Source organism: Bos indicus, chromosome 16 (assembly GCF_029378745.1).
Source record: "Bos indicus isolate NIAB-ARS_2022 breed Sahiwal x Tharparkar chromosome 16, NIAB-ARS_B.indTharparkar_mat_pri_1.0, whole genome shotgun sequence".
Lineage (NCBI taxonomy): Eukaryota > Metazoa > Chordata > Mammalia > Artiodactyla > Bovidae > Bos > Bos indicus.
Genome location: NC_091775.1, coordinates 46,528,278 through 46,556,152, shown reverse-complemented (window position 1 = coordinate 46,556,152; position 27,875 = coordinate 46,528,278). Strand labels below are relative to the sequence as shown.

The following is a 27,875-nucleotide window of genomic DNA, read 5'->3' as shown; positions in this document are numbered from 1 at the left end:
GGTGGGCTGTAAATCCCTGACCCCTGAACATCGCCATCACAAAGATTCTGAACAGGCACCCACAGCTTCAAATCCAGGCAGCTGAGCTAGCTTGGAGCAGAAGCCACTCAGCCAGTACCCTGTCTTGATGACCCGTCACAATTCAGGACCCGCCTGGCACAGGGCCTGGCCCTAGTGCTGTCGAAGGTTCAGGAAGCAGAGGAGCCAGAGGCTCATCAGAATGGAGTGGAGGTCAAGGATGCTGGACAAACACCTGGGACAGTGCACACAGAAGCAAAGCAGTGCTCCTGAGGGAGTCCCAGCAGATCACAACACTCACGCGGGATTTCTTTGAAAAACCACTGAAGTTCTATAGGAAGGTGCTGACGAGCAGCAGAGACGTGAGATGGGCAGCACCATGGAGTTCTCCCTGCCCGTTCCAAGGCTGAGCCGCCTGTGGATGTCCCGGCCTGTTCGCCTAGCATCAGCCGACCCGCAGGGCAGGGCCAGCATCCCGTGTGTGTGTTGCCACCACGGCATCACCGTTAACGGTGATGATAACAGCTACTCTTGGTGGGGACCACACAGACTGCCAAGCAGGAGATCGGGGTTTCCCCCAGGCCACCCTGTGAGGTGGCTACTCTTGTTGCAGATGAGGAAACTGAGGCTCAGAGAAGTTTAGTGACTTGCCCAAATTCACACTGCAAGTAAAGACCAAAGCCTGGGCTCCAATCCAGGTCTGAATCCAATCCAGCTCTCACCTGCTCTGTGTTAGTCGGTCAGTTGTGTCCGACTCTTTGTGACCCCATGGACTGTAGCCCACCAGGCTCCTCTGTCCAGGAAATTCTCCAGGAAAGCATACTGGAGTGAGTTGCCATTTTCTACTCCAGGGGATCTTCCTGACCCAGGGATCAAACCCAGGTCTTCCGTATTTCGGGCAGATTTTTGACTATCTGTGTCACCAGGGAAGTTACCTGCTGTGTAGATTTTCCCTACGTGTTTCCTTATGCCCCTCACAAAGCAAAGGAAGGCTTTGCAAGTTGTGACAATTCTTTGCCTGGAGTTCATGTGAGACCAACTTAACCAATGAAGAAAGGAAACTGTTCTTTCCTGGCAAAGCCCCTGGTCTCTCCCTACTCTGACCCTATGCCCTGATTCCCTGTGCTTCCTCCCAGACTATAAGCTCCCAGCATCCCCCCCTCAGAGGGACCTGGGTCCCTCCTGCAACCCCCAGTACCAGCCCGAACCCTGAGGCTGTGAATTCACTGCCTCTGGGCCCATGCCCCCTGGACCCACCAGAGAGAGCTGGGCTGTGCCATGTGCCCAACATGCCAACCCTGGCTCAGCCGCCTTTCGGCCGGGTCTGCTTCAGCTGAGACAGGACAGCAGGGCAAGTGGGCGTGAAGCTCAGTCAGTCCACACACTCAGCCAGGCAGGTCGTTTATTTTAGACCTCCAGCCCCGTCCTGCCAGACAGGTGGGGAGCCCACCCTCAGCCATCCCGGGCCCCCACTCCAACACCAGGGACGGCAGCGGTCCAGGGTAGAGGAGGGGCGAGCTGAAACTGCAGGGCGGTCATCCAAGTGGCCAGTCATCATCAGTGGGCACCCGCTGTCCAGGCCATGTGGGCCCTTCAGTCCACCCCCTTCTCCCCCAGCTCAACCTGCAGACCCTTGAGGCTGAGAAGTCTGGTGAGAGCAGGAAGCTGGAGTGCCCCTTCTGCCAGGGTTGGCCATGCATCCTGCTGGGAGCCGGACTCCCCAGCCACCATCTCTCCTCCACGTCTCCACAGCCTGCACTCTGGGGAGGTCCCTAGGCCTCCCGGACCTCTCCTTCCCCACCCTCGCTCTCTGTGCCTCCACTCCACGACCCTTTGAAGAACCACCAGATCCACTTGAGCTTTGCAAAACCAAAGCGACTCTCTGGGCGATCCCTCCCAGCACGGCACCACAGGAAGCAAGGATGGGAGAAGGGGCGGGGGGTGGGGGTAGAGGGCACGGAGCTCCCCAAGGGAGGGGCTGTGATGGGGCAGCCTGGTTTCCCCCTCTTTCCTCCCTTCTCCCCTCCTACGGGCATTGCTTTGTGATGCTTGGAGTCAGCCTGCCAGCAGAAAGGGGGCCACGCTCCGGGAGGGCTCAGGCCCCATCCCTCCCAGGACCTCCCCCAGGCACAGGTGGCCTCTGACCTCACCACCCCCTCGCCCGCCTCTCTCCCCACAGTCCACGGCATCAAGTGGACGTGCAGCAACGGGAACAGCAGCTCGGGCTTCTCGGTGGAGCAGCTTGTGCAGCAGATCCTCGACAGCCACCAGACCAAGCCGCCGCCACGGACTCACAACTGCCTCTGTACCGGCAGCCTGGGTGAGCCAGGCCGCCAGCGGGCATGCGGGCGAGGGGAGCTCCCAGGCAGTGGGTGTGACGTCCAGGAGGGGAGAGGGGTCAGCCACGAGCCAGGCCACAGCACCCACGGTAACTCTCCTTCATCTTGCCTGGCTAGGCTGGTGAGGCTGGTGGAGCTGGTGGGGCTGGTGGGGTTGATGAAGCTGGTGGGGCTGGTGGGACTGGCGAGGTTGGCAGGGCAGCCTCCTTTGGGCAGGAGAGAACAGTCTCCAGATAAACACCTCCTTTTGGAAGGTGCTGTGAGCAGCACAGTCAGGAGTGCGTGGGGTTGGGCCACCGTCCATATCCACCCGCCCCAGGTGCCTTCCAGGCCTCAGGATCTCAGGCATCAGAGGCAGGAGCCAGGTCCCCAAGGCACTGGGCCAACAGAGGCTTTTCCAGGGAGTCAGCCTTGAGTCAGTAGGACCGCTCAAGCTAAACCTCTCGCTTTCACCTCTGCCTCCTCCAAGAACGCAGTGTCCTGCACCCCCATCCTGAATGTCTGTGCTTCTGATAATGGTATTTGCTCTTTGAAATGTAGTTCTTCACTCCCTAGCTGCCTTAATTAGCTATTTCCATTAGAGGGTCATGCTGCTTCTCCGAGAACTCTTCATGCATTTAGGAATCTTAGTGAGGCTGGAACAAGATCAGGGAAGAATCCACCCTTTCATCAAAAGCAGAGTCACCCTTATCAGATGGAATGAAAATTACACAGGAGTGGAGGCCTGGGGGTAGAGCCCTGAGTGCAGCTTGCTCAAAATGCTCAGAGCCCGAGGCTCTTTCTTTTTTGCCACTCAACTGAGAGCTAAGGCTCCATCCTTGCTAAGGTCTTAGAAGGATCTCACCGTACAAAGAGCCAAGGACAGGCTCAGGCTAGCTAAACAGGCAGTGGTGGCCCCAAAAACCTTTCTGCCTCTGGAGTGAAGTCTAGAACCCTCTTTGGTCCTGGGGCCTAAGAGCTAGTCCAGGGAGAGTTCATTGCTTTCCACCTCCTTCCCAGTCAACCCCCACCTCCCACCCCCCCACCCCCCCACCTCCCCAGCCACACACACATACCATCAACCTCTGGCTTTCAGTCCCAGAGGGGCTTGCTGGGCAGTCATGGAAAGTTTAGCGGGAGAGGGGAGGGCCCCGGTCAGTATCCCGGACTGAGCCCCTCTGGCCAGCAAGGCCCAGTCCAGTGAGTGAATGCTTCCAAGGGTGGGAAGGATTTTCCTAGAGAATGACATTCTCCCCAGCCCCTCCTTCCCGACCACCCATGCACTGGGGCGCTTCAATTACTATTTGAAAAGACCATTTGGGACAAAGAGCCCAGGTTGGGAAGATGGTTTCAGAGGGCATGTGAGAACCCAGGTGGGGTAAGTTGGCCCAACACCCTGAGGGTCTGTCCCATGCCAGCCTCAGGGACGGGTGGGGAGTAGGGGCTGCCTGGACTCCCAGGCTGGGCTCTGCCTGACCCCAGTGCTCAGGGACGGGGCCCGCCGCAGCCCTCGCTCTGACTCTCTGGTGCGTGTGCGTGTATGTGTACCTGTGTGTGTGTGCGCGTGTGCGTTGTGCTTGCAATCTCCGCAGGAGCGGGCAGCAGCGTGCACCACAAGTGTAACAGTGCCAAACACCGCATCATCTCGCCGAAGGTGGAGCCGAGGGCGGGGGGATACGGGGGCCACGCGGAGGTGCAGCACAATGACGTGTCGGAGGGCAAGCAGGAGCACAGCCACCACGGCAAGGGCTCGAGTCGAGAGAAGAGGAACGGCAAGGTGGCCAAGCCCGTGCTGCTGCACCAGAACAGCACGGAGGTCTCCTCTACCAACCAGGTGGAGGTCCCCGACACCACCCAGAGCTCCCCTGTGTCCATCAGCAGCGGGCTCAACAGCGACCCGGACATGGTGGACAGCCCTGTGGTCACGGGCGTGTCCAGCATGGCGGTGGCGTCCGTGATGGGGAGTTTGTCCCAGAGCGCCACGGTGTTCATGTCCGAGGTCACCAACGAGGCCGTGTACACCATGTCCCCCACCGCCGGCCCCAACCACCACCTCCTCTCGCCTGACGCCTCTCAGGGCCTCGTCCTGGCCGTGAGTTCCGACGGCCACAAGTTCGCCTTCCCCACCACGGGCAGCTCGGAGAGCCTATCCATGCTGCCCACCAATGTGTCCGAAGAGCTCGTCCTCTCCACCACCCTCGACGGGGGCCGGAAGATTCCAGAAACCACCATGAACTTTGACCCCGATTGTTTCCTCAATAACCCAAAGCAGGGCCAGACGTACGGGGGCGGAGGCCTGAAAACCGAGATGGTCAGCACCAACGTCCGGCACTCACCACCTGTGGAGAGGGGCTTCGGCTTCACCACCGTCCTGACCAAGGAGATCAAGACCGAGGACACCTCCTTTGAGCAGCAGATGGCCAAAGAAGCCTACTCCTCATCCGCGACGGCTGCAGCATCCAGCTCCCTCACCCTGACCGCCGGCTCCAGCCTCCTGCCGTCGGGCGGTGGCCTGAGCCCCAGCACCACGCTGGAGCAAATGGACTTCAGTGCAATAGACTCCAACAAGGACTACACGTCCAGCTTCAGCCAGACGGGCCACAGCCCCCATGTCCACCAGACCCCTTCCCCAAGCTTCTTCCTGCAGGACGCCAGCAAGCCCCTCCCCATTGAGCAGAATGCCCACAGCAGCTTGAGTGACTCTGGGGGCACCTTCGTGATGCCCACGGTGAAAACGGAGGCCTCGTCACAGACCAGCTCCTGCAGCGGCCACATGGAGACACGGATAGAGTCCACATCCTCCCTCCACCTCATGCAGTTTCAGGCCAATTTCCAGGCCATGGCGACGGAAGGGGAGGTCACCATGGAGACCTCACAGGTGGCCGAAGGGGGCGAGGGCCTGATCAAGTCCGGGGAGCTGCAGGCCTGTAGCTCTGAGCACTACCTGCAGCCAGAGCCCACCGGGGTGATCCGAAGTGCCGGGGGTGTTCCCCTCCTCCCGGGCAATGTGGTGCAGGGGCTCTACCCCGTGGCCCAGCCCGGCCTGGGCAACGCCTCCAACATGGAGCTCAGCCTGGACCACTTTGACATCTCCTTCAGCAACCAGTTCTCCGACCTGATCAATGACTTCATCTCTGTGGAGGGGGGCGGCGGCACCATCTACGGGCACCAGCTGGTGTCAGGGGACGGCACAGCACTCTCGCAGTCGGAGGACGGGGCCCGTGCCCCCTTCACCCAGGCTGAGATGTGCATCCCTTGCTGTAGCCCCCAGCAAGGGGGCCTGCAGCTGAGCAGCGCCGAGGGCGGGGCTGGCACCATGGCCTACATGCACGTCGCTGAGGTGGTCTCAGCCGCCTCGGCCTCGGGCACCCTGGGGATGCTGCAGCAGAGTGGACGGGTGTTCATGGTGACCGACTACTCCCCGGAGTGGTCTTACCCAGAGGTAAGCTGCCACTGCGGTCACCACCCCTCATCTGCCCTACCTACCCACCTGCCTCACCTGCCAACCTCCCCACCTGCCTCAGCTGTCCCACCTGCCTCACCACCTGCCCACCTGCCAGCATGCAGCAAGAGATGCTCGTCTGCATGTGGCTGCCCTCCCCTTGAAGTTTTGGGCAGTGCAGACCAAGTCCCCTCCCTCTGTCCCCATGGCACTAGAAATACCCCGCCTCTCTCAAGGAGCGTTCCCGGTCCTCACGGGAGCAGGGGTCTCCTCGGAGGCCGGGTGGCCGCCCTAGCTGGGCCAGGCTCAGTGTTTGCTGTCACCACTGTCACCTGGCTGATGTGTTAAGATTCCATCCATGTTTTGCTTTGTTTTGCTTTGTCTTTTTTTTTGAAAAAGCATCCTAGGGCTGCTGGAAAACCATTTGAAAATCCACCGTCACCACCATAGACCATCTGTATCCATTGCTTTTGATTTGTTTCACAAAACAAATTCCCACCAAATTGAGAGGGAGGATAGAGTTTCTGAAGAGTCATCTGTGAGATTTGGGGGTATATCCAGCCTCAACAAGATCAAAGGCATGTTACATGACCCAGGCTTTCCCGCCGTTGGCCTCAGCCCCCTCCTTGGAGCTGTCCTCAGTTTCTGGGGGCTGAGATCTGATGTTGAGAATCACTGCTCCAAAGCCCAGGACCACAGGAAACCCAGGTCTTCCAGGCTGGTGCAGGTGATGAAGGAAAGAACCTTTGCTTTTCCTGTGAAGTAGAATGGCATAGGAAAGGGACAGATGGCCCGAGCCTTCCCTAACCCCCTGCTGCCCACTAGGCCATGCCCATGCCCCCTCCCAGGCCACCTGCCAGTTGCTTGGGCCCCAGCACCTTGGGGCCCAGATTGGCATTTTCTCCCCAGGCTGCAGGCGGCTGCCCACAGCTCCCTTGGCTCCACTGACACGTTGCCTAGCTGCCGGGGTAGGGGCTGCTACCAGGACACTGAAGGAATGGTGCTCCTAAAAGACCCTGAAGCTCACGGGGTCACCAAAAGGCAGTGATGCACACCCCAAAAAAACATCTTCCAGCACAGGCAGGGCAGGGATGCTGGCTAAACAGACCCAGGCGCTGTTAGGGGCTCCCGTGATGATGCTTGCACTGGGACAGAGCTAACGGGGTTCCCTGAAAAATGAAACTCTCCTGAGAGACCATCTCTGCTTCTGAGGCTCCCCCGGGCCCTGGTGAAGGGGCCAGTGATGCCCAGAGTGGAGGACACATCTCAGGGGTCCACTTCTGGGTGTCAGTCCTGGCTCTGCTGTGACCCTCCCTCCCTGTGACGCGGCTTCCTCACCTATCAGGTGGAGGTGGTAACAGTGCCTGCCTCGGGGTGAGGCAAGGTGCCAGAAGGGCTTGGTAAAGTCTTTGGCCCGTAGCAAGTAATCAGTAGTTTATTATTATGTTACTGGTTATTACTCTGTGGCCCTCGCAGCTCATGGCCCAGGCTCCTCTCCGTGTCCTCCTGCCGTGGCCGTGGTCGTGGCAGAGGGTGTCCACTGTGCACGAATGTCCCGGCTCTCAGATGCCACATCAGCCCAGGTAGTGACCCCACCTTGAACAGGAGCTTCCCAGAGATTCAGCACGTATCAGAGCAGCTCTGGGTCCACAGGCAACAGGCACGTCAAAGCTCAGGTGTCCAGAGGTGGCTCCCCTATGTGGTGAGGAGCATGGGGCTGGGAGCGCACAGTCCAAATTCAAATCCTGTCCCCTGCTGGCTGGCCGGTGGTGACTTGCTTTCCTGTCTTCCTTACTGGGGTGTTGTCAGGACTCAGTGAACAGCTGCAGCAGCACCTGCCTCTTCCATCCACATCCATGGGCACCCTCACCCATGGGAGCCCCCAGTCCCCGCGGTCGCTCTAAGACTCTGCAAGATTCTGACTCAGTTTTCCCTTGGTGTGGCTCAGTGTGACCCTGTCCCTCTGGAGAGATAGGTCAGCTCAGCCCAGCAGCTGTCCCCCTCCCCCCGCCACAGGGCTTAAGACTGCAATTCAGAGAAGCCAAGAGGGAGCCCTGGGACTGGGGCGTGGGGAGGTCAGAGCTGGCAGTTGGGGTGCTGCCTCCTGGGCCTGACTCTGAAGCCTGCCTTCCGGGCCTCAGTGTCCTGCTGAGCAGGGTGGCCTCAAGGCCCAAGTCCACAGCCTTGGGATCTGGTCCTCAGGATGCTGAGTCTCCATGGAGCCCAAGGAAGCGAAGGTTTTTACCCCTGCGGTTGGCCTGTGAGCTGACTACACACCCCAAGGCCCTGGAACCCATGGGCACTGGTCAGGGGCCCTTGGCTAGCCTGGCCCTCTCCTTCCAGTATCCATCCAATGGCTGACCTGCGGATCCCTGAACTGTTTATCTCGGAGAAGGTCAGTTCAGCAGCTTGCCACGAGAGGGCGGCACGGGAACAGGAAAGGAATGACGGCCCAGGTGCCTGGTCTCCTGCATTGCAGGCAGATTCTTTACTGTCTGAGCCACCAGGGAAGCCCCTCCGGGAGGCAGCAGCCAGCCTGCTTTTGCAGAAGCTCTCGCTGCTTCCAGCTACCCAGAAACAAAAGCAGCTCAGACTCAATTTGATTTGGGAAATGGGCAGATGCCACCCAGCCAGTCCCTTTGGAGCCCGATGTGGTGGCTTGGGGAGGCCTTTTGCAGAGGCCCCAGTGGATCTGCAGCCACTTCCTCCCTCTGCCGGGTCCAGCAACAGGGACTGCCCCTTCTGGGTTCTCCTGCAGGAGACAGCATCTTCCCCCCGTGCCCCTTCCCCCCCTCCCATCAGAGCACCCCCCATCAGCTAGCAGGGTTCCCCTCGCCCTCACCCCTTCTCCACCAGGAAGAAGCCCGCTTCCACCTGTGTCAGGAGCCCCATTCTAGTCAGGCTCTGCCAAGCTTGTGGAGGGCTCTGCAGCAAGACCTAGGCCTGGGGATGCTTCCCCACCTGTAAATATGAGGTCAGTGGCTCAGTGCCCTCACCCGGCTCTAAAATTTGAGTGTGCATAGGCATCTACTTCACAGGGATGCTAAGGCTAGGGCTATCTTGCTCTCTCTTCTTGGAGTGTCCCTCCGCCTCCACACAGGTTGCTCCCGTTTCCCCTCTGCCGTGTCCACCTGTTCACCTAACACACACACACACACACACACATTCCCCCAGGCTCCAGGACCCTCCCTAGGTGCATCAGAAATCCAGAGCCTTTATCTCAGGGCTCCAGGGGCACAGAGACTGCAGGTAGCATGTGTTGCCGCCTCTCCTCCCCCAAGCCCTTCTGCGTCATCTCCCTCCACTGACGCTCCTGCCGCACCAGGCACAGGAGTCTGCAATTAGAGCCATCAGGTGCCCGCGTCACAGTGATTCAGCCCAGCCAGGCGATGTTGCCATGGAAACCCCCTCCTGAACGGGATGGATGCTGAGCCCCTCCCGTGGCAGTTTCCATGGAGAAGGGCCTGATGTTCTCCAGTAATCTCTGCAGTCCTTTGTTCCTCACAGCAGCCCTGGCTTCATGCTAGCAGCTATTGATTGGGGTTATTGTTGTGTTTTGTTTTTTTTTTTCTTTTTTCTCACAGAGTAACTGTCTGTGGCCTCTTGAAGCCACTGCACTTCCACTACCCAGGATCCAGGGACCACTGTACCCCGACCTGGTCTCAGGTGCTCCCAGGCACCCCAAAGTTAGGTTCTCCCGAGTCATGTGGCACAACTCCCAGGCAGGCACCCACTCCCAGCCCCAGGGACCCATGGATGTGGCCCCAGCCCTGCCCCACTGACAGAACTCCAAACCTCTCCTTGGGGCTATATGTCAGAACCAAAGACAGTTAAGGCCAGAGCGTGCCTAGAGTTCAAATGCCACCCAGAGAGGGTGGGCCACTTGCCTGAGGACACACAGCTACTGGAGGGCAGGGGCAGGCCTCCTGCTTTGGGCTCTTGGTCCTGAGGTCTCTCTGCTGCTGCTACTGCTAAGTCACTTCAGTCATGTCCGACTCTGTGCGACCCCATAAACGGCAGCCCACCAGGCTCCCCCGTCCCTGGGATTCCCCAGGCAAGAACACTGGAGTGGGTTGCCATTTCCTTCTCCAATACATGAAAGTGAAAAGTGAAAGTGAAGTCGCTCAGTCGAGTCCAACCCTTAGCGACCCCATGGACTGCAGCCTACCAGGCTCCTCCGTCCATGGGATTTTCCAGGCAAGAGTACTGGAGTGGGGTTCCATTGCCTTCTCTGGAGGTCTCTCTACTGCCCTCTAAACTTTGGTTGTCTAGCAGGAAGCTGATTTTCCTAGCCATTCCAGGTAGAGGAAGGAAGGCCCATCTAAGATCACACGGAAAATGCCTTCCAGTCTCGGAGAGCCCCTTCCAGTCTGGGAGAGCCACTTCCAGGGGGGAATCTCCTTTCTGTGCTGGCCCATGGGGGACCCACCTCTAAGCCTCTCACTATGGACGCCCGAGGCCAGTCCTGAACCAGGTCTGCTTCCAGAAACCTTGTGGGGAGCCTCCAAAGCAAGTGCCGTGTTGAGGCTGGGAGCATGGATGGGCCAGTACCAAGGACAGGTCACCCAAGAATGGGTCTGTGAGCAGGAGAGAGTGTCTCGCTGGCATTCGGAGCAGCAGGAGAGAGTGTCTCGCTGGCATTCGGAGCAGCAGGAGAGCTGGGGTCTGGCCTCTCTGGCCTGGAGAAGTGAGGGGCTCCTCACCCGCCTCTCTGGCCTGGAGAAGTGAGGCGCTCCTCACCGGCCCTCCAGCACCCAGGTCTCCAGCAGGGGTGCCTCCTGACTTCTCCTGCCTGGACACTAGGTGGTGCCCTCCACCCCGTCCTGGGCAGCTCTTGGCCCCCTGCTGGGCAAGACGGCTGGAGCCTGGGTTCGCCTACCCTAGGAGAGCCGGGGGAGCCCTAGAGGCCAGCCACCTCACCCTCTGCAACCCCAGGGCAAGCCTCCCCGACTCAGTGACCGCAATCTGAGCCCTGAGTGGGGCACCTACACCGTGTTGCCCACATCAGGCAGGACAGTGTGCTATTAATCACTAAGCTCAAACAATAAAACAGGACTGCCCAGGGCACCGAGACATCAGACCACCCTGAGTGGCTGCCCTGGCTGGTTCCAGCAGGCGGTCAGGGAGTGCTGATCCCTTTCCTGCACCCTCCTGCGCCTGGGCGCCTCTGGGGCCCTCTCCTCTGGAGCTGAGCAAGGTCATCTGAGCCACCCTCCGCCATCCCCCTTCCTCCCTCCCCCTGCCCCACCCCCGCCCTGTGAGAGCAGCTGCCGCTCAGCCAGGCTGCAAGCACATCAGGGCTGCGTGTACGATGTGCACACACAGTCAGGGGGCTGCAGGCTGTGCAGGCGGCACAGAGGGGTGCCCTCCGTGGCTCAACCCATAGTCAGGAGGCCATGCACAGTCTCACCCAGTCCCCAGCCCCCAGCAGGAAGCCTGCCGTCCAGCCCAGAGCGACCTCTGAGCCCCTCCCATTCGGAGCGCTCCTTCCAATATCTTTCCCATCGCCATCTGCATCCGCCTCCCTGGCTCTCCCCACACCCTGGGCCTCCTGGGTCTCCCCTCATCCTCGCCACCACCATGTCCACTCCCTGGGGGGCCACTGAGATGCCCAGGCCTGTTTCCACAGCTCAGAGTTCCCACAGTCTGTCCACAAGTGGATGAAAGAGAACGCCCCTCCCTCCCCTCCACTGCCTTCCACAGGAGCCCCCAGCCAGTTTCTCAGGTGCATCCTGAGGAGAACGGTTTAACAGACCGTGCTCCCTTCTGGCTAGAGCTGGAAGTTCCACTTCCGGGAGGGGGTCAGGGGTCAGAACTGCCATCCCCTGCGGGATGCCAGCTGTGAAAGGCAAAGGGCGTCTTGGGGCCCCTGCACACCAGGGGGAGGAGAACTGGGGCCTTTCTCCCTGCCACAGTCCTGAGACAGTGGTTCTCAAATGTGGGCTTTATGTGGATTCCAAACCCCCTAACTCGCCCTTCCCCCCATTCACGCCCCCTGGCAACCATAGGTTAGATCTCTAAGTCTGTGAGTCTGTTTCTGTTTTGTAAATAAGTTCATCTGTATCATTTAAAATGGATAACAAGGTCTTATTATGTAGCACTGGGAACTCTGCTTAGTGTCAAGTGGCAGCCTGATGGGAGGGGAGTTTGGGGGAGAAGGGGTCCATGTATGTGTATGGCTGAGTCCCTTTGCTGTGCGCCTGAAACTATCACAGCATTGTTAATCGGCTAGACCCCAACACAAAACAAAAGTTTAGAAACAAATAAAGTAGGGCTTATGGGAATGGGGAGCCTGCATGTTCCACAAGCACGTGGGCTGGGGGTGTGGCCCGCCATCTGAGCCGTGCAACCACGGAGGCCCCTGTCCCCCGGTGGCTGACCCCCGCCCCCTGCCGGCCTCTGTTCCCTCCAGGGAGGAGTGAAGGTTCTCATCACAGGCCCTTGGCAAGAAGCCAGCAATAATTACAGCTGCCTGTTTGACCAGATCTCGGTGCCTGCGTCCTTGATTCAGCCCGGCGTGCTGCGCTGCTACTGCCCAGGTAAGAGAGAAGGCCGCCTGTCCGCAGAGGCCACAGGGGCCCTGGAGCGCTGGGCTCTGGGTCAGCGGGCGAGGAGGGTGACCTGGGGCACGTTGTGTCATTTCTCTGGACCTCAGTTTCCTGCGCTGTGAAGAAGTGAGTCCTAGATCAGCTATTAGAACGTCAGTGAGACGGGGGCACAGGTGAGGTGGGCTGGGTTTTGAAGAGAACTTGACGGAGGACTATTTAGTCAACCTGCAAGCCAGGTGGGCACACCCAGGACTGGCCATAGCAGGAAGCTCTAACCAGTCTCCACCTGAAGGGTGATGGGAGCTGGTGAGAGCATGGTGGGTGGAGGAGTCCAGACAGGAGCTACATCTGGTGTGGGGCCACAGAGCAGCTCTCTCCCATGGCCCAAGCCAAGCAGAAGTCACAAGAACAAGAGAGCCCAGGCCATGCAGGCCACAGGGCCAGTCCCCTGGGACACAGAGCAGGTCAGAGAGAGAGGGAGAAGACCCAGCAGGCCACCGGGGAGGGGGCGTCAAACTGAGACTAATCCGCACAAACTCCTTTTATACATCGGTGATTCCAGCCACCCCGTGGCCAGAAGGTGCAGGCACGAGGTTTCCTTCCATTTTGGGGGACGGTGCCCCGCCCCCCGTGTGCTCTTCCCATGCCTCTGGCCTTCTCCCTCTCGCTCTGGCGGGGCTCATCATCGTCCACGTAGCTTGGTGTCCCTGTCTGGTCAACCTGCCCTTGACCTCTGGTCATCACTACCTCCCCACTGGCCTGTGGGTCCAGGAGGACACAGTCTGTGTCTTTTTTGGTCACCATGTGCCCCCTGGGGCTCGAAAAGTGCCTGGCATGTCACAGAAAGGGGGTGGATATCTACTCGAATCTGCTCACGGTTTTCTGTTCCCTGGGCTGGTGCTGGTGTGACCTCTCGACCTACGCTTCCCAGATACCATTAGTCCCAGGGATGACCTGTCCATCTGGCCCAGATGCTGGACAGAGAGGCAGAGGAGGAGGTGGGTGGTGAGGGTGAAGAGTCCCACTCCATGTCATCTGAAGCCAAGGTGACTACAAAAGGGGAGAGAGAGAGAGAAAGAGACAGCTCCCTGTGGAGCTAGGGGTTGGGGGGAAGAGAAGTGGGGGCGGGGGTCCCCAAGTCAGGAGTAGAACTGGTCTGTGCCAGGGGCCTGGTTCACCTGGGGTGGTCCAGCTTGAACCTCTGGCCACCCTAGACGTCTGCCTCGCCCCCACCATACCCCCAACCTGGGGCTCCCGAGCTGACAGGAACATTCTTCTCTCTCCATCTCCCCACAAAGCCCATCAGAGCAGAACGCCCTGCTGCAGGGCTGGGCTCACCGGCTCAGCTTCCACTTGAATACAGCAACCTCTTCACCACAAACACCCAGGGAGCCAGGGCTGCTGCCCCTGGCGGCCTCCCCTGCTGGCCCTTCCCCCACGGGCGGCCTGGCTGGCTCCCACTCGGTCCTGCTGCTCCCAGGCTCCCAGCAGCCCTCCTGGGGCTGGAGCACAGCCATCTGGACGTCAGCCAGGCTGGGCCAGCCTATCAAAGCTCAGGGCTGCTTGTCGCTAATGCAGCCCCCAACCTCTGCTGGCTAGAGAGGGGGAGGGGGCAGCGTGTTATTGACCTACCCACTTATCACCTGCTGCTGGAACGGCACTGGCCTGACCTATAAATAGATGCCACTTCCTGTACCTGGTTCTTGCCTGGCTGAGGACCTAGACCTTGTCTGTCCTGAGTTATCTGACCCCTCCGGAAAAAAAAAAAAAAGACCGGCCTTTGTGTGCCCTCTGGATGGTGTCCCAGGCCAGGACCTGGCAAACCCCGGGGCGCTGGAGCAGTCACATCACGCATCCCAGATCAGCCAGTTACCATCTGCTGGCTTGAGCCCAGGGGTTGACCTCTTGAGCCCCCTCTTCTGCATCTCTAAAAACCACCAGCCAGATGGCAGAGGGACTGAGAGGAGGGCAGGTCCAGGAAGCTTCAGGCTCACTGGCTCAATTCATGAAGCTTCTCATGAGTGAGGCCTTGCTCTTTCTGTCCTCGGCAGCGGGTAGGGGACTGGGGAGAGGGGTCCATTGCTGTTTAGGTCTCACAGGCAATTCTCCTGGACCCAGAGCATCTCTGGGTCCTCAGAGCAGCCAGCTTGCAGGAGAGTCTGCCTAGGCCACTATGTCTCCCAGTGGCTCAGGCTCCCCTAGCATCCTGCATCTTGGGCCCAGGGAGGCTCAGACAGTCTTGAGACCCAGGGGACCCGCCCTGTTCTACCCCTAACCACAAAGAGGGGGGTCCCATTTGGACATCCTCTTTTGAGGCCCAAATGGAAACATGTCACTCTGTAAAACAGCCCTGGCTTTTGCACTCATTCATTCATCAAGCAGTTTGCCAGGAACTGGTATGCACCTGGAATAGAGGCTAAGACCCCTAACCCTGACCTTGACCCCACGGAACTCTCAGTCAGGAAGGAGTCGGTCACGCAAACAAGCCACACCCTGGCTTGGGGGATGATGCTGATTGCTTGAGGACCTCTGCCCTGGGTCTCCCAGAGGCTCAGGGAAATTGGAGCTGATCTTAAATGAAGGATACTTGAAAGGAGAACCAAACTGGCCTTGCTGACAAGAAGGCCTCAGAGGCTTGTGAGCACAAGCCAGGCCACCTGAGGAAGTAGTGTGGGAGAAGGGGGCACAGGGGGTGCAAATTGCCCCCGCCCAAAGGCCTGCTGCACGTGCCCAGGCAGCACGGATGGAGGGACTTGACCCTGACCAAGAATACGGTTCTTGCTCCCCTTCCATCACTGGCTGCAGAAGACACAGGCACGGAAACTCCCTCCTGTGAGATTCCAGGAACGTTCCAAGGTCAGGAGGGAGACAACCAAGTCAGGCCACTGAGCCGAAGTGAAGCAGCAATGAAAGAGGGCTTGAGACTTAGGAAGGGGCAGCCCAGGCTCAGGAGAAGACGAAGGACACTCCCCTCCCAGCCAACCCCCGCTGCCAGCAACAAGAAGACTTGTTTTGGGACTTTCAGACAGCCCCATGCTGGGGTCCTTGGAGTCAGTCACTTCAGTCCAGTCGCTCAGTCGTGTCCAAATCCTTGCGACCCCATGGACTGCAGCACACCAGGCTTCCCTGTCCATCACCAACTTCTGGAACCTGCCCAAACTCACGTCCATGATGCCATCCAACCATCTCGTCCTCTGTCGTCCCCTTCTCCTCCCGCCTTCAATCTTTCCCAGCATCAGGGTCTTTTCCAGTGAGTCAGTTCTTCCCATCAGGTGGCCAAAGTATTGGAACTTCAGTTTCAACATCTGTCCTTCCAATGAATATTCAGGACTGATCTTCTTTAGGATTGACTAGTTTGATCTCCTTGCTGTCCAAGGGACTCTCAAGAGTCTTCTCCAACACCACAGTTCTAAGGCATCAATTCTTTGGCACTCTCTCCTGGTGTCCTTGGAGGCACCAAAGGCAAAATGAAGTTCAAAATGAGATGAGCAGGGCTTCCCTCAGTGGTAAAGAATCTGCCTGCCAATGCAGGAGACTTGGTTCAATCCCTGATCCTGGAAGATTCCACATGCCAAGGAGCAAATAAGCCCACGCACCACAACTACTGAGCCTGTGCTCTTGGGCCTGGGAGCCACAACTACTGAAGCTTGAGTGCTGGAACAACTGAAACTCTTAGAGCCCGTGGTCTGCAATAAGAGAAGTTGCCACAATGAGAAGCCCACCCATCACAAGGAAGAGCAGCCCCCTCTCACGGCAACTAGAAAAAGCCCACGCAGTAATGAAGACCCAGCACAGCCAAAAAACAAAACGAAACAAAAAACCATGTTCCCCCTGCATATCCTCTCTCCTCCCATCATTTGGAAAAAAAAAAAAAAAGATGAGCGAGTGCACTGTGTTTTCTAAGCAATTCATTCAACATACACGTATTGAGAGACTATAACAGTCCAGGCACTGACCATGACCCTGGACATAAAGAGATCAGAACAGACCAGCTTCCATCTCTCCTGGAACTTACGTTCTATTGTAGAAGACAAAAAAAAAAAAGGAAACAAAGACATAACCAGGGTAACTGGAGAAAATGATACCAGGACACTAGAAGATGGTAATGCAGTAAGGGAGGTTCCTTTGGACAGACTGATGAGGGAAGGCCTCCCATAGGCTGGGGCATTAGGCTGGAACCTGAATGATGAGATGCTCCCAGACCTGGGAAGAGTAGGAGAAAAGCCTCCGGACTGTGGGCAAAGGAGGTGCAAAGGCCCTGAGGCAGGAACAGGTTGGGTAAGTTGGAGAAATACAAAGGTGGGAGACAGCTAGGGTGGAGAAGATGGCAGGGTCCAGATCATGTCCCACCTTCTGAGTCATAAGAAGGAGTCTGATTTGGTTTTATCTGCAATGGAAGCCACTTGTTTTAAGTGGGGAGAAGGCAATGGCACCCCACTCTAGTCCTCTTGCCTGGAAAATCCCATGGACGGAGGAGCCTGGTGGGCTGCAGTCCCTGGGGTCGCAAAGAGTCGGACACGACTGAGCGACTTCACTTTCACTTTTCACTTTCATGCATTGGAGAAGGAAATGGCCACCCACTCCAGTGTTCTTGCCTGGAGAATCCCAGGGACGGGGGAGCCTGGTGGGCTGCTGTCTATGGGGTCACACAGAGTCGGACACGACTGAAGTGACTTAGCAGCAGTAGCAGCAGCAGCCTGACCAAAATTATGTCTTTGAAAGATGATTCTGGGTGGGGACTTCCTTGGAAGTCTAATGGTTAAGAATCCACCTTGAAATCCAGGGGACGTGGGTTCAAGCCCTGGTCGGGGAACTAAGATCCCACATGCCGTAGGGCAACTAAGCCTGCGTGCCGCAACTACTGAGCCTGTGAGCCACAATCAGAGAGTCCACACGCTGCAACAAAAGATCCCCCATGACACAACGCAGACCCACGTGCCACAACTGAGACCCACCACCGCCAAACAGAGAACAAAAAACCTTTTTTTAAAAATTAAAGATTATTCTGGGTGTGTGGAAGAATGGATTGTAGGAGCATAGAAAGAAGCAGAGAAACCACAGGAAGCAGCAGAGGGGTAATCCTTCCCAACTTAAGGAGGAAGGCTCTCCCGGGGAACACACTCCCACCTGTGTCCTGTGGGGGCTCCCAAGTGTGGCCCCCCGACACCATCCCAGCAGGGACAGGTAGGTCTCGGGTGTTCTGAGGTTGCCCTCAGCAGGAGGCTAATGCAGGAGTCCAGGCATCTGGGAAGGAAGAAGTGATGGCAGCCTGGGCTGGCATGGTGGCTGTTGAGATGGAGAGAAGTCAATGGACCCAGGACTCACTAATGGACTGAATGCAGGGGAAGGAAAGAGACTCCAGGAAATACCCTGAGTGATGGGCCTGTGTGTGTGGGACCGCTGGGCTGAGACCCAGGAGACGGTGACAGGTGCTCTCTGTTGCATCTCTCTGGGGACAGACGGGGCACCTTTGGATCTGCCACCATTCCAGCATCACTGCAGGCTGTGCATGTGCCAGGAGATGGTGGAAGATGAGCAGCGGCGGGGGAGGACCTTCCGGCTGGAACATCTGGTGCAGGGAATCCTTGAACTCCCCAGGGCCAGCAAGGTGTTTTCAGACGAGCAGAGCTGAGCGGGCTCAGATGGACGCACGCTGATGCCCTGCCCTCCTGTTGGTGAGCCAGGCAAATCACCAGGGAAGGCGAGTGACCACAAGCTCGGAGGTCTTCCCCGGGGATGTAGTTGGAGCCTGGACTTGGCTGGGGCTCCCTGCCCAGAGAGGCACAGCAGGAGGTCCTGCAGGACACCGCCTCCCCACCCACCCACCCACCACAGAGCCAGCTTGTGACCTGGATCTGAGGAGCCACACCAGGGCAGAAAGCACAGGGGGACAATAAGCCTGCAGGTCATCCTGGGGCAATGACTTCCTGAAGACCCACTCTGGGAACAATGATGTAACACCTCCACCTGAGATGGAGAGACGTCACAAGTGGATGAGTTGGTTTTCCCACGGGAAGTGAGCCTACACCACCCGTCCTCCTAGAGAAGCCAGAGCCTTCCTCTGCCCCCAGGAGCAGCTGACTTGGATAGCTTCCTCCAGGCTAAGCTTCGGAAAACCAAGAGCCCAAACAGTAACATGATCCCTGGGTGCGTCCTCCCTGGAAACCTGTCCTGGGGAGGCCCCGATCGCTGGTTCCAGACAAGCAGGGCAGAGAGCACAGAACCCTGCTGTCTCCCAGTTGGGGTCGGGGGATGAGGCCTGGTGGGCCGGAGCAGCCCGCACAGCCCCCGACCCGGTCCCCAAGACTTCAGCAGCAGCCTCTTCCCCAGAAACAAAGCAGGTCTCTGCCCAAGGCCGGGAGACAGTGAGAACATCCCATGGGTTACTCAACCAGAAGTTTTCATTGGGCCCTGTGCTGGAGTCAGAACAGCTGCTGAGGCCCATAATGGCCTGTCTTTCCAAAGTTTGCTGTCCAGGCATTGAGAGGGAGGTACAAGCTTCCTGCCAGGCCCCAGCCCAGCCCCCACTGGACTCAGAGTAACAGGCACAGACGAAGCCCTTGCCTCCATCAGGGAGGCAGAACTTCTGAAAATACAACGCAGGCCATGCTAAGTGAGTCAGGACTTGCTTGCAGGAAAGGACGAAACAGAAATAAGCACAAAGGAAATGCTGGACATGAACCCAACCTCTCCCCCCAGGATGGACTGGAGGGGGAGGACTCAATCAGGCATGCGGTGGAGTGGAGGACCATTCACTCATTCATTCAACAAATCTATACAGAGCTCCCAGTCCCTGTCCTCCCGACAGGGCAGGGGAGCAAACAGGCAGTAACAAACTAGAGTGATCAAGGGGCAATGGCTGAGTCCAGCCCCCAGAGAAGCCTTCTAGTAGAAGCAGCACTGCATTTTGGCCTCGAGGAATGAGTAGGCCCAGGCAGGGCTAATCCATGAGGAGCAGATGGAAGAGGCTCCTCCAGTCCCTGGGGTGGTACACAAGGTGGGTGGGGGGAGGTCCACACCCCCCCAACCCCCACCCTGACTGGTCTTTCTTTTGCTTTCAGCCCACGACACTGGTCTTGTGACCCTACAAGTTGCCTTCAACAACCAGATCATCTCCAACTCGGTGGTGTTTGAGTACAAAGCTCGGGCCCTGCCCACACTCCCGTCCTCCCAGCACGACTGGCTGTCACTGGACGGTAAGAAGGGCGTTCGGGTCACCTTACCAAGGCCCAAGGCAGAGGGACACCCGGGAACCCTGTGCACAAGGTGTGAGAAAGGAGGAAGCACCCAGGTGTCCTGACTTCTGCTCGGGGCCCAAGTCTCACCTGGTGAGACTCACCTTAATCTCGGCCTTTCCCTGGAACACAGTGAGTCTGTGAGCTTGGGCCCAGGGCCTGCCAGGGGATCTGGCAGCCAGACAAACCCCCAAGTTGCTAAGCCTCTCTCAACAGCCCCGGAGCAGCCAGGTCGAAGCATCCTCTACCACCCCATCGCCACCCACCCAGGGCAGTTCCTGGAAGCACAGGGGCTCCTGGAGGCCAGCGCCAAGCCCTGAGCCTCTCAGAGGCGAGGCCGGGGGAAGGCAGCCCGCGATGGGCTTCTTTCTGATTCCAAGGCTGGACTTCGGGGCTGTGTGTCCAGTGCTTCTGCCTTTTAGAGACCATAAGCCAAACCTTCTTATGGAAACTCTTCCCCACCCATCACTCCTGCCTCTAAGCTATTTTTACTTCGGCTTCTGCCCTATACGGGCTTCCCAGGTGGCACAGTGGTAAAGAACCCGCCTGCCAACGCAGGAGACACAGGTTCAATCCCTGGGTCTGGAAGATATTCTGGAGTAGGAAAGAGCAACTCATTCCAGTATTCTTGCCTGAAAAATTCCATGGACAGAGGAGCCTGGCAGGCTACAGTCCATGGGGCTGGAAAAGAGTTTGACACGACTGAGCAACTGAGCATGCACTGTCCTGTAGAGCATCTGACACAAGCCCAGGATCACCATCAGGACTGAGGGTGGAGGGCCAGGGAGCCCCCAGTGGCTCCAAGGGAGGAGGCTGGATGTGATGGCTGAGGCTGCTTCTCTAAGAGCAGCTGCCCTGCTCAACAGGGGTGGCGGGGTGTTGGGGAGGAGGGTGCTAAGGTCAGAGACTGCCCTTCCATGCATGGACATGCCCAAGGGAAGCTCCGAAATTGGCTGGAGGGCTGAGTTGATGGTCTGCTCTGGACAGAGACAGAATGGAAAGGATGACTGAACCTGCCATTTGTATCAGGGCAGCTGCAGAGATGCCTGTCTGTGGGATCCCTTGCTGGAGACCATGCCAACCCAAGGTGTTAGGTCTCGGCTAAGCTCACCCAGGGCCCTCTGTAGGGTCAGTTCCTTAAGCTCCCCTTTCCTATCCACAGCAGCCCTTTGCCTTCTCCCCTCTCAGACCTCCCTTTGCTGCTGGCCGCTGGAGGATCTCTGGGCACGGGTACATGCCTTGGCAGCCTTCCTGAGCCACCCAGGGTGTAAACCTCAGCCTCATCGCAGCCCTGGCCCCAGAAGGGACAGGGTGCCTGGCAGCCATCCCGGCCACTGAACCCTCTGAGCTGTTCCGGGAGGTGGCTTTGGGTCAGCAGGCATCTGCGCCTGGCAGTGGCTGCCTGGGAGCACCAGGCTGGCCTTGGCAGCCACCCTGGCCAAGGCTGCAGCCAGCCGGATGACCCGCAGGATGTAACAGAGAAGGGCAGGGTGACCAGGGGCTCCCGTTCAGGAAATCCGGTTTCAGTTTTGCAGAACAAATGGGAAAGGGAACAGGGAAGTCTGCAGAGCCCTGGCTCTCCCTCAGTGACCAGGTCACCTCTCCAGGGTGACTGAAGGATGCTGGGACCAGTCAGTGTGGGACCTGCATGGGAGATGGAGCACTTCCGAGAACCAAGTCCAGCCAAGCAGAGCCTCACCTGGAAGCACAGGAAATATCAGCTGCCCCACCCCCCACCTCCGGCCTCCCGGCGTGGGGAGGGGAGACAGAGAGCCAGCTATCCAGCTATCCAGGAGGGTGCCTGCAGGAGAAGACGCTATGACAGGAACCATGGGGAAGGGAAGCCACCTTAACTGCTCCATGAGAAGCACACCCCCTGAGTCCTTGGCCAAGCTGGACACTGCTCCTCAGCAGCCCCCTTTGCAGGGACTTGGAGCTCTGACCTCCCTAGGCCTCCGGTTGAAATAAACATCCCCCAGCCCCTGGCAGAATACACAGGAGAAATGACAGGAGGTGGGGTGGGGAGAAGGCAGGACCACCCCCAGACAGAGAGTAGATGGGGGCCTGGAAGGACCCCGTGGATCTCCTTCCTTTTAGGCTTGACCAGGCATCCTTTCAATAGTGGGAGGCGAAAGGGGTCCAGAGCACAGGAACCATGAGACCTCCCACCTTGCCAGGGTAGAGGAATAAAACGTCCTTCTAGTCCTCCGCCCCCTTCAATGAATACGAGTGACTTAGCCACCCGCATTTATCCAGCCTGATAAATAATACCGAGGGCGGGGGGTCGGGGGGCAGCCACAGCGCCGGGGACATAATCCTCTCAGTGCAGAGAGGACGACTGGGACAGCCCAGAGGGTGGGGGTCCCCAGGGCTCTGGCCAACCCTATGACCCGGCAGTGGATAAGTGTGTCGCAGAAGATGCCGCAGCGGCCAGGCTGTCTGAAGCCTTCCTCTCGGCTCCCCTCCCCTCGGGTTCCGCAGCTCCTCGGCTCAGTCCCTCCCGCCCCCACGGTTACCCAGCAAATTCGCAGTTAAAGCCGCGGGGACGTGCGGGCGCGCGCGCTGCGGCGAGAGGGAGGGGCGGCGGCGGAACGGGAGGGGGTGCGGGGACAGCAGCGCCTGGCAAACTGGGGCGCGGCTGCGTGCACACACACAGTCGCACACACACGCATGCACACACGCACTCTTGCACGCCCGGCGCAGCTGCAATGCAGTGGCCCTGCGCGAAGCGGCGGGCAAGCTGCGCCCGCGCCCGCCCCGCGGACTGCGGCACCGCTAGGCCCTCGCCCGCTGCGGGGAGAGAGCGGGGACGCGCGGCCAGGGATGCGCGCTCCCGTGTCGGCGGCCGCCTCTGGATGCGCGAGTTTCTTCTGGTCCCAGCCCCCGCCCTGCGTCTGTTGCCCAGCTCGCGATCCTGGGGGCGCTCTTTGCCCCTCCCCCATCCCAGAAAGGGAGAGTTGTTTGGGAAGAGAATTTCAGCTTTCATTTGTTTAAAATATCGATTGGCTTGCCAAACTGAAGACTGGGTGGGGGACGCTGACACGGAATCCACGCGCTCAGCGGCCGCAGCTGGGGCGCAGCCTTTGTCTGGGCAGCCAGAGCGGGTGGGAGGCGATCGTCCCCGCAGGGGGTCATCTGCGCAGGGGCTCCGCGTCCCCCAAATCTCAGCAGGACACAGCCATCCAAGCGGAGACGGCGCGTGGAAACGGGGGAGGGGGAGAACCGGGAAGAACCGCAGCCACCGGCATCTACCCGCTCCAAGCCGACTTTGGGGAGCGCAGCCCCTGGGGTTGCGGGCGCTGCATCGCTTCCCCCAGACTTGGGGCCTCCACCCCCCCCCCCGCCCCTCACTGTGAGCTCTAGGTGGGGCACAGGCCTTGTGTGCCTGCCCCCCCCCCCCCCCCCCCCCTGCCTAGCACAGGCTGGCAGATTGCGGGCCACAGTTCCTATCTGTCTTAGGGATGATTGCGTGAATGAATGAAGTGTCACGGGAAACATCAGGAGAGCTGCATCCAGCCCGGTGTTCAGGAAGGTTTCCCGGAGGCAGTGTCTCTTCCGCTGAGATCGCCAGCTTGAGCAGGCTGCAGCCAGGCTAAGGAAGGGGAAAGAGCCTCCCCTGCGGGGAGGGAGCAGCAAGGGTCCCAGGAGGTGCAACAGTCACTTCCTTTACTCAAGGCGCTCAGGGAGCTACCAGTTTCACCATTTCTTCTCCCAGACGTTCAGATTCAGAGCAAATTTCCACAGGTTGCTTGCACCAGGATCCCAGGGTGGTCTGGGGCGGGCCAGCCGTGACTTTGGGGAGCAGTGGGGCCTCTTCCAGGCTAGAAGCAGTCAAGCAGCCAGTTTACCCTGGAGACCATTTCTGGAAGGCCTCTGGGAACTGTCACTCCTGGCCACCTCGGGTCCTGTGGAGACTGCCAGGGCTCTGCTGAGTGTGGGGAGGAGATGCTGTGTGTTTAGATGGCCTTGGCTGGGCCTGTGTTTGCAAAAAGCATAAATCCAGGTGGTTTGATCCTGCAGTTTTAGAACCGAGGGGATGGGGCTCACATCTGGCCAAGGGCCCTGGGACACCTTTAAGTAACCCCGTCCCTGGAAGAGGTGAGTGGAAGTTCGGGGTGCCTGGTTCTCTCCTCTGCAACCAGCTGATGCTCCCCAAGGCCCTGGCCTGGGCCCCTCTCCAAACCCCACTAAGCAGCTTATTCTTAGACTCTATTTTCAGTTGTCTCTGGGTGGCTGAGCCTCCTCCCGGGGTGAGAGGATTGAAGGGAGTCATGGATGCAGCTTTCTTGGGTTCAGCCGGCCAGCCATCTGGGCAGGCCTCCTGCTGACCTTCAGTAGGGGAAGGACCTTGTCATCTGAGGCAGAGCGGTGAGCAGTAGCTCTCATTTCATCACCTAGGGGCCTGCTTCGGGGGCAGGGCGGACACCCTGGCAACTTGTGGTCCAGGTCACCAGGCCCAGAGTAGAGTACCCAGTAAGCCAGGCTCTGGGGCAGCCGGGCTCTGGATTAGAAGTGTGGAAGATGGGAGCCTTGCCCTCCTGTAAGGAGGTGGAGAGAAGAAAAAGAAGGATTTGGTCTCCCTGTTTGGTCTTCTGTGACCAAACCTTCACTGCTATTAGAAGATGTGTAGCTGGGATGGTCCCCAGCTCTGTCCACCTCCCCTCACCTCCCAGCCGCCTGTCCCTGGCCTGTGGCCATGCTCCTGCCAGCCTCTCCCCTGCTGGCTGGTTTCTAATAGCAGCCTCCACCCACCAGGAGTGGGAGACCACACACTGAGCCTGAGGTCAGAGGCGCAGCCCAGTAGCAACAGGAGGGGCCATTCCAACTGTGAGACTGGCCCCAGGAAGCTTCTGGATGCTTCCTGCCCCCATGGGGACACCCCAGGGCTCTCTGATGTGTTTACCTTGCTGGCTCCTCCTGGCCTGGCTCCCTCCCTCCTGCAGATTCCCCAGCCCACCTCCCAGCCACCCTCCTCTGGGCCTATTGTGTGACAAACCCTCAACCAGGGAGAACGGTCCACAGAGCTATCACAAAACACATCACTTCTACCAGATGATGGGGGCAGGGGAGGAGCACGGGGTAAGTAATCTAGTTGTAACTAATTTGAAAGGCCACTGTTTTTACTAAATCAAAGATTTGTTTTATGGAGTAGAATACAAAATTCAGGAGAGTCTTTCAGATCAGACATAGAGCATCTGTGAATGGTCTTGACTTTGGAGAGTGCCTGAATTACAGGCTGAGTTAGTGCCCAAGGCAGGGTCCATGCCCTTCTCCTCTGGGAGCACTCTGCACCAACTTCGCAGGCTTGGACACAGGGGTCTGCTCTGTAAGTAAGAAGAAGCACTGCCTAGAATCTTCTGGCATTCACCTACACTGGGGTCTGGGGTGTGCCAACGTGGGTTAGCTCTTGGGTCTCTGGGTATTTCTTTGCACAGCAGAGACCTAAGAGATAAGATGGCAGTGGCAGAAAGAAGCTGATGTGAGCCAGTCTTACATTTGGATCTTGAAGCTGAGTGGCCAGAAGGACCTCTGGTCTGAGCTGCAGCTGCCCAGCCAGGGCCTCGCTCCCTCCTTCTCCTCAGTGTTCTGTTCTCTGTGGGGTCCATGCCATTACAGACTGGGGTGGGTGTCTGTCCTTAGCCCTTCTTAGGCAGAAACCAAGGGGCCTGGTGCTCAGATGCCCCCAGGGGATGTGATCTCCTGCGGTTTACCCCGGCTGAATGGATCTGTGTGGAGCTCTCGGTGTAGCAGGGATGGGTCACCTTGGGGCTGGGCCTCAGCCGCCTCCCTGCCGCAGTGACGAATGGTGCCCTGCAGAGAACCGGCAAGCCCAGCATCTGCAGAGGCCAGGGAGGCAGGCTCTGCATCCTTGTCCTGGCTGTTGGGCAGGAAGCAGAGTAAAACCCACGGGTGAAGCCCTGGAGCTCGGGCAGACGTGGTCACTCTCATAGGGTCAGCTTCCCAGCCATGTGGGGGAGGGGGTGGCAGGGCATAGGTGGCTCATCCTGAGGCCTGAAGGTGGGAAGCTCAACCCCTGATGGCCAGCATCAACCAACTTATCCTTGACCGTTGCATGAGGTTCTCACTGATTCCATAACAAATGGCCACAGACTTGGGGACTTAAAACACAAACATAGTCTCTTGAATTCTAGAGGCTGGAAGTTCAAAATCAAGGTGTCAGCAGGGCCACACTCCCTGAAGGCTGTAAGGGAGAATCCTTCTTACCTCTTCTAGCTTCTGGTGACCACCAGTGATCCTTGGTGCTCTTTGGCTGGTAGCAACATAACTCTAATCACTGCCTCCATCATCAGATGGCATCTTCTTTCTCTGTATCTGTGTCTCTATTTTCTCCTTTTACAAGGACACCCATTTTTGGATTAGGGCCCCACCCAATCCAGTGAAGCTGTTTTAACTAGTTGGATCTGTTATTACCTAATTTGCTATTCTTTAGTCGCTAAGTCATGTCCGAGACTCTTTGCGACCCCATGGACTGCAGCCCACCAGGCTCTGTCCATGGGATTTCCCAGGCAAGAATACTGGAGTGGGTTGCCATTTCCTTCTCCAGGGGATCTCCCTGACCCAAGGATCAAACCCGCATCTCCTGCATTGGCAGGGAGATTCTCTACCACTGAGCTACCTGGGAAGCCCACCACCACCTTGACTCAGCCCCAAATATTCTTGCACATCCTAATCAGGCTTCTGGCCTCTCATCTTGCCTCCTTCCATGAAGGTCGTTCCTTCTTGCATCACCAGGCACTGCTTGGACTCCAGGGGCCCTTTCTTTTCCTGGAGTTTACATTCAAAGGAGGGAGAAAAATAACAGACACACACAGAGGAAATGTCAGAGTACTTACAATGGGTGGCCACCTGGTAGAGGGCGGCCAGGGTGGCAGCTTGAGGTTAGGAGCCAGCAGTGGCCCCTCCAGGAAGATGCTGCGACAGGAAGGAGCCAACTAGGCTGAGATCCTGGGAAGGACATCCCAGGTAGAGGGAACCACAGGAACAAAGTCACCTGGTGAGTTGGGGGTGTTGAGGGGGGTGTGGTGGTGAACAGAGTTAAGGGGAGGCACAGCAGAATGAGAAGGGACCAGGCCTGGGAGAGGGGTGGCCATCAACCAAGGCAGGGAGCTGGGACTTCATCCTGAGGACAGTGGGGGAGGGGGGTTATAAGGAGGTGAGGGGACACGCTCAGTTCTGTTTTCAGGATCCCTGCTGCCCCCAGCTGCTGTCTGGAGCATGAATTGTGACTCCACCTGCAGAGAATCCACCCCAGATGCTCTGCATCTATGCAGGCAAGGGATGAGGGTGGCTCCAGGGAGGCTGGATGATAAGTCACAGGAAACACAGTTTGGAGATGTTTTGAGGGTAGAGCCAAGGGCCCTGCTGATGATTTGAACATGGAGGATGAGAAGGAGAAGGATGTGTGTTGCCTAGATTTGGAGCTTAAACAACAGGGGTTGGGGACTCAGGAAGTCACTTCCTGAGCTGGAGGAGTTTGCAGAAGCAGTGAAGTGGGAGAGAGGGGACTCTCGAGTGGGTTTTGTTCACATTATGTTTGACAGGCTGTTAAAGTCACCAGGCAAATCATTAGGTTTGAAAGTCTTCAGGCCAGGGAAGGATCCAGAATGGAGATAAACTTGAGATGTCATCAGCTGAGCAACGGAGTTTAAAATCATGGGTCTGGGTGCAGGCAGTGAAAGTCACTCAGTCGTGTTCGACTCTTTGCAACCCCATGGGCTATACAGTCCATGGAATTCTCCAGCCAGAATACTGGAGTGGCTAGCCTTTCCCTTCTCCAGGGGATCTTCCCAACCCAGGGATCAAACCCAGGTCTCCCACATTGCTGGCAGATTCTTTACCAGCTGAGCCACAAGGGAAGCCTGGGTCTGGGGTACAGTTGGCCATGAAGGAGGGTGGATAAAGGACAGGAGAGGGCATAGGGCCAAACAGGGGCACCCCCAGTTTTTGTTTTTTGTTTTTTTTTGCTGTGAGGCATTTGGGATCTAGTTCCCTAACCAGAGATCCAACCCATTCCCCTGTATTGGAAATGCAGACTCTTAACCACTGGACCTCCAAGGAAGTTGGATGTCAAGTGGAAAAGCTGCTGGCAAACGGGTGAGAAGAAGCACCCAGCAAGGCAGGAGGAAAACAGGGAGGACATGACCACAGGGAGACCAAGAGAAGAGGGTGTTTCGAGAAAAGAGAAGTGGCAGCCTGTCAACGCCAGGAGTAGGAGAGCAGGGCATTCCAGGCCGAGCAAACCATATACAGAAAGACCCCAAGGCAGGAGGGAGCTCCTTGAGTTTACAGAACC

The 27,875-nt window shown here is 58.1% G+C and overlaps 1 protein-coding gene across 2 annotated transcripts in view; it reads left to right on the top strand.

Moving 5' to 3' along the window:
• The window catches only part of CAMTA1 (calmodulin binding transcription activator 1), a 992,433-nt gene that overhangs the window by 889,989 nt on the left and 74,569 nt on the right, over positions 1 to 27,875 (top strand). For both annotated transcript variants that reach the window (XM_070768274.1, XM_070768275.1), the window contains 4 exons: positions 2,198 to 2,338; positions 3,929 to 5,778; positions 12,191 to 12,317; positions 19,388 to 19,522. In XM_070768274.1, the coding sequence (XP_070624375.1) occupies positions 2,198 to 2,338; positions 3,929 to 5,778; positions 12,191 to 12,317; positions 19,388 to 19,522 (2,253 nt within the window). The remainder of the gene's footprint in view (positions 1 to 2,197; positions 2,339 to 3,928; positions 5,779 to 12,190; positions 12,318 to 19,387; positions 19,523 to 27,875) is intronic.